Genomic DNA, 5,672 nt, shown 5'->3' with positions numbered 1-5,672 from the left:
CCCTGGCGGTTCCATTGCCACTGCTCTGGGTGCTCTGCCCTCTGACCCACTCAGCCTTGTTTCAATGGAATTGGAGAGTGGTGGGTCTCATGATGGTGATGTTTAAAAGGAACACAGTACTTACGCGTCACAGCCACTGGTTTGTGAGCCGACTGATGACTTACAAGCTACAAGGTGACTTCCAGGGCTACTTTTGGTTTAAGGCTTACAGAACATTCCAGGAAATGTGGGAAGAAAAGAAATTCAAAATCATGAAAGACACCAAGCTTACTGGTTGGGTAGAGACAGGTGGGACCCCCAAGATAGCCCTTGGTCACCCTGGACTGGACGCATCAGACATTGAAAACCAATGGGCAGCATGAATCTAAGGACAATGATTAGGAAAGGGGGAGGAGCAGGAACAGAAGACGGGGGTGGGGGTGCTAAGTGATGGTCCCATGAAGGGGTTGCCATGGAAACATTGAATGAAACCTTGAATGTGAGCCTGTTGACCTGTCCTGTAAACCTTCCCTTAACTCATATGGAAAAGTTAAAAGCTATACATAGTTTCTCAGGGCAGTAGTCTTGGGTGTCTTCCAATCTCAAATAATCCAATAGATCTGTTTTGTTTTTTTTTCTTGGTGGTTGGGGCCAGGGTTTGAGATTCTGTTCCACATGTTCCTCCCATTTTTATTGGGGTCCATCAATTGTGGTTCTGATTCCAAACCAGAACCCTCACTTCCATCAAGTCGAGGCTGACGCATAGTGACTCCTTTGGATGAGGTAGAACTGCCCTTGTGAGTTCTCAACCCTGTAACTCTTTGAGAATAGAAAGCCCCATCTTTCTCCTGTGAAGCGCTAGGTGGTTTTGAACTGTTGACCTTGCAGTTAGCAGCCCAATGCTTAACCACCACTCCACCAGGGTCCTGTGGCCCTGATGAGCGGGGTACTGTTTTCCATGGGCATAGAAGTACCTCGTGGGCACAGCCTGCCCCATCATGACTCCAGAGTCCTAGAGAGAGAGTGGTCAGCCTTGGTGCAGAGGGAGCCCAGCTGGCCCTGAGCAGGCCTCATTGTGGTGCAAGCTTCCTGGCTTCCTCCTTGCCCACCCCCCTTCCTCCAGGGACTCTGGCCAGCAGCCTCAGGTGCTCAATGGAAGCCGATTCCAGCAGTCACATTCCACAAGGACAGAAGGAACATCCTTAAGGGAGGAATGCCATCAGCAGGTGCTTTCAGGGATCCGAGAGGAGGCTGGGTGCCAGACTGGGCCACGGGGACGGGATGCACACACCATGAGACCAGCAGAGGATCTCATCTCCTGCCTGCCCTGGGGCTGGGCTGCCTGCAGGAAGGCCAGGTGAGGTGGGGGCTGGCCTGGGTGATTATGGCAAACCTCATGGAGGGCCTGGGTCAAAGAGGTCTCTCCTTCCGGGCTCAGGTCACAGCACCCACCGCTGGAGGGCACAGGAAGGACAATATGGTCCACTCCAAAGAGACGATTGGGACGACCTCCCACTCCTACCTCACAAACATGGAGACTGAGGTCTAGAAGGGGAAGAGCCCCCGGAACGGGGCCCAGCAGGCTTCGTGTTCACCCTGGGCTCACTCTCTGAAGCAGGGGTTCTCAACCTTCCTAAGGCCGCCACTCTTTCATCCAGTTCCTCATGCAGTAGTGGCCCCCCAACCATCACATGATTTTCATTGCAACTTCATCACTGTCATTTTGCGACTGTGATGAATCGGGCGACCCCTGTGAAAGGGTTGTTCGGCCTCCAAAGGGGCCTTAGCCCAGTTTGAGAATCGCTGCTCTGAAGTCTTACGCCCCACCCCTCATCAGTGCCCGCCCTCTGTCCTATTCCTTACCAACCTTCCCACCTGCTCTGCTCCTCTCCCTATTGTCTGCAGCCCATGCCTGCTCCTCGGGAGAGAGTCCCCCTCCCAATCTTGTTCCTCTCCAACACGCTCCTCCTAGTCCTCCTCACCTGTCCTGCCCCTCCCTCCACCCTCCCCACCCCAATCCTGCCCCTTCCTCCCCCTGTTCATCACACCAAAAACTGGGTGGCCACCACAGTTGAGTCTACTGTCCCCCTGGCTCTGTCCCACGTTCACCCCATAGACAAGTCTCTTTTCCACTGTGGATGGGCCCTGAGTTCAACCATCATCATCTCCTGTCTGTCTGTCTGTCTGCTGACAGGGGCTTCTCATTTACCCGAGAGCCTTTGAGTACAGAATCCGGAGCTCTCGACTTCAGCCACACCAACCTTGAGTTTCCTTGAATGACTAGTGCCTGGGCCATTAGATACTGCTCTCTATCCCCCACCCCAAACCCCATGGTATTTGGGGAGCCCAGGGAGGGTGGCTCCCTCTGACCCTCAGGTCTTTAGGGTAAGGTGACCAGATGTCCCGCTTTTGGCAGGACAGTCCCGATTTTTAACAAATTTTTCCGTGTCCCGCGGCGTTTTTAAAAAGTCCCGATATTTGGAAAGAATGCACGACAAGCTAGGGTATACGGTTTTCGGCTGCCATGTGGCTATTTCGCTAGGATATGAGTTTTATCAATGGTGTCCCACTTTTGTCCTACTTTACCAATGTTAAAATCTGGTCACCTTACTTTAGGGGGCAGTTCAATGTCACTTCCTCAGAGAGACCGTGAAGGCCACCGGCCTTAGGCACCCTCCCCTGCCATCAGGTCGATTCTGACTCAGAGGGAGCCCAAACAGGGTTCCCAAGGCTGTAACTCTTGACAGGAGCAGACAGCCTCTTCCTCTTCCTCATGGAGTAGCTGCTGGGTTTGAACTGCAGACCTTGTGATTAGCAGTCCCCTGCTTGTCCAACTGCATTATTCTCCCTCCTGGCACTTCTTACTGTTTATGATGATATAGCTCCTTGTGGGCTTGCTAAACCGCTCCCCACTGAGAACCTCAGCTATGTGAGTACAGATGGGGGCCTGGAAGGTGGTGTTATGTCCCCAGCCTTGACAGGGCTTTGCCACCCAGCCCAGTGGCCGGTACCCTAGTAGGTGCTCGATCACTATGCACAGGATACAAGAAGGGCTGAGTACATGCTAGCAGGAAGTCTCTTTAGACTCAAGAGCAAGAAAACCCACTTCCTAAAGAGCTTCACCTTCTTTCTGCTGCTGTACACACAGACATCCGCATAAGCAGCACACAGCAAGGTATGTAAGCCAGGCGCAGTTACAGCACCCACCAAGGCCCAAAGCTCATCCGTCCCAGGAAGCAAGTGACAGAATCGCGACCAGCCCAAGACAATGGGAACATGGGAACCACCATTGAATCAAGCACCCGTCAATCAATCGGTTATCAATCACTGCGCAAATATTTAACGAGCCCTGCCCACACACTTATCTTTACCTGAAGAGCTAATCAAATCTCACAAATCCTTCAAAGACCCAGCTCTACCAGGGCACCGCTGATAGCCTGATGACACCAGCCTTCTTTGCCGTCCCATCCCCTTGAGATGGATGAAGTCCCCCTCCAGAGGCTCCATGCACACCATTGGGCCCCCTCCCTCCAGCCCCTGTGTCTTACCTTGACTGGAGGAAAAGAGCGTGAAGATGGGGGGGCAGCCCATGACGACCACCTGGCCGAGCGGGGTGGCCGGCCAGCAGGTGAGGTTGTCCCACATCTTGCCACAGCCTGTGGGGTGAAGGCAGAGGGCATGGGGTTGAGCATGGCCGCTGTGTGCCTTCTGCCTGGGGAGCCCACAGGAACCTGTTCCCCTCCTCCTCCTGACGGACAGTCAGGCACCTGATGGGTGGATACCAGGGAAACCCAGGTGGATTATCTGATGTGACTTTCAAAGGAGCCAGCGGAGAATTGTGTAGGCGAAACCGTTCATCCCGGCCAGAACCTAGCCGCTTCCTCACTGTACCTCTACCCAAGCCCCTCAATACCACACTGGTTGCCGCCGAGTTGATGCCAACTCGTATCAACTTCAGGTGTTACAGAGCAGCGCGGCTCCATGGGACCTTTCTGGACAGTGATCTTTGTGGAAGCAGGGCGCCAGGCCCTTCTTCAGTGGCGCTGCTGGGTGGCCTCAAACTGCCAACCTTCAGGTCGGTCATCAGGTGCTAACTGTTGGCACCACCAGGGGACTTTGGCACACTCAGTACTTACCGGGCTGCTCTAACATACAGAGTGTTTTCCAAGAATGCAGTGGCCTGGCCAAGGGAGAGAGAACCACATTTTGCTTGGTTCTGAACCTTACACAGCACTGTCTGATGGTTTGCAAAATCATGCTGCTGACAGCAAGACGCCAGTGATAGTTGAGTCACCCGGGCAGTCAACAGCTCCTGGATGTCGCAGTCTGTCTGTATAGTGCTCACCTTCCCGGCATTTAAAGTCCCAGGTGCAACCTGCAGACGGTGGCTTATCTCCCGTTGCAACTGTGCCTGAGCAGGTATGCATTTTATGACACACTGCTTTCCTTTACACATGACAGCTAGAGGAATGTTCTTCTTCATTACAGGATGTGTGTACTGAATCCTACTGGAGGAGGGCCAAGGAGCCTTTGGAAAGAAAGTGTTGGGTGAGTTGAGTTTGGCCTGTGCTTGAGGGATTCTCATGAAATTGACAGAGCCCCAGATGCCCATGCTCATTCAAGTGGGAGGGAGAGTTCAGAGGTGGCTGCGGCGGGCTGCCCAGAGAAGACTACACTGTTCGTCTCGGGCGGGGTTGCTTGATAGACAGAAGCACGTTGGCCTGGTGTTGTCCACTAGGGAACCAGTGGCCACAGAGGGGCTAGACTGCATCTGAATTCATCTTTCTTTATGATTCTGCCAGTCCTGTAGGTTTGCTCAGAAAATCCAGCCCTGGAGCCAAAGTCAACGCCAGCAGGCCCAGCCCAGCCCAGCCCAGGTCCGAAGGTTCCCAAGTTCTCAGGAAGTGGGCCTGGGGAGAGGAGATGGAGGACTGCCGCTGTATGGGGAGGAGCCCCAGGACTGTGGGCTAGCAGCAGGGAGAGGTATCTTCTGGGACTTGCAGCAGTCAATGGGACCTGGGGCGGAAGGCTCACCATCTGGATCCCCCGGGGCCCAGCCAGAGAGCCCGGGTGCCATGTTCATTCCCCTGTGCTGCCTGAGAGCTCCCGCAGCCCCATTCTGGTGCCAGGCCCTGCCATGCCTCTGCCAGCTTCGGTGGAGGCCATGCAAGGCCCGTCAGGCCAGTTGAATCAGCTCAGAGTTCAAGGCTCTGCCAGTAATATTGCCACACACATAACGCAGCCCTTGTGCTTGGAGGTATGCTAACCCCTTAAAGGAATCACTTATTGAACCCTCTTGTTTTTTCACAGAAGGTAGAGGGGGAAACAGAGGCACAGAGAGGTCAGATCCCATTGCTGGAGAGTATACAGCCTGTTCCCACGCTGAACCCCTCTCCAGCAAGACTGCCCACTCTTCCCGGCTGGAAGGGCTCTGCCTCACATCTTTGGGAATGTTGCTGCTGTTGGACTTGGTTTCCCCCACTCGATGGCGTGGGCATACCCTGTTCTGCGGGCCAGCTCCTGAGTGGTACCCTCCGACTCGGGGCTCTCTCTGGGCCCTGGGGTGTCTACCACAGGCCAGGGAGGGGACTTGGGGTGAGAATGGGCTTCCAGTTCTGAGCTCAGCTTCCTCCGAGGTGGGGGGAGGAGAGGGAGAAGGACCCTGCTCTGGGGGAGATGACCCTTGGTCTCAG

The 5,672-nt window shown here is 54.5% G+C and overlaps 1 protein-coding gene across 1 annotated transcript in view; it reads right to left on the bottom strand.

The window, feature by feature from the left end:
* Positions 1-5,672, bottom strand: part of VIPR1 (vasoactive intestinal peptide receptor 1) — a 37,070-nt gene that overhangs the window by 15,789 nt on the left and 15,609 nt on the right. The window contains exon 5 of the mRNA XM_030886933.2: positions 3,528-3,635. Within this exon, the coding sequence (XP_030742793.2) occupies positions 3,528-3,635 (108 nt within the window). The remainder of the gene's footprint in view (positions 1-3,527; positions 3,636-5,672) is intronic.

This window comes from Echinops telfairi, unplaced genomic scaffold (assembly GCF_000313985.2).
Source record: "Echinops telfairi isolate 266 unplaced genomic scaffold, ASM31398v2 ScPeMD7_4225;HRSCAF=4972, whole genome shotgun sequence".
Classification (NCBI taxonomy): domain Eukaryota; kingdom Metazoa; phylum Chordata; class Mammalia; order Afrosoricida; family Tenrecidae; genus Echinops; species Echinops telfairi.
Note: the sequence above shows the minus strand (reverse complement) of the source record. Positions and strands in the feature narration are given on the sequence as shown.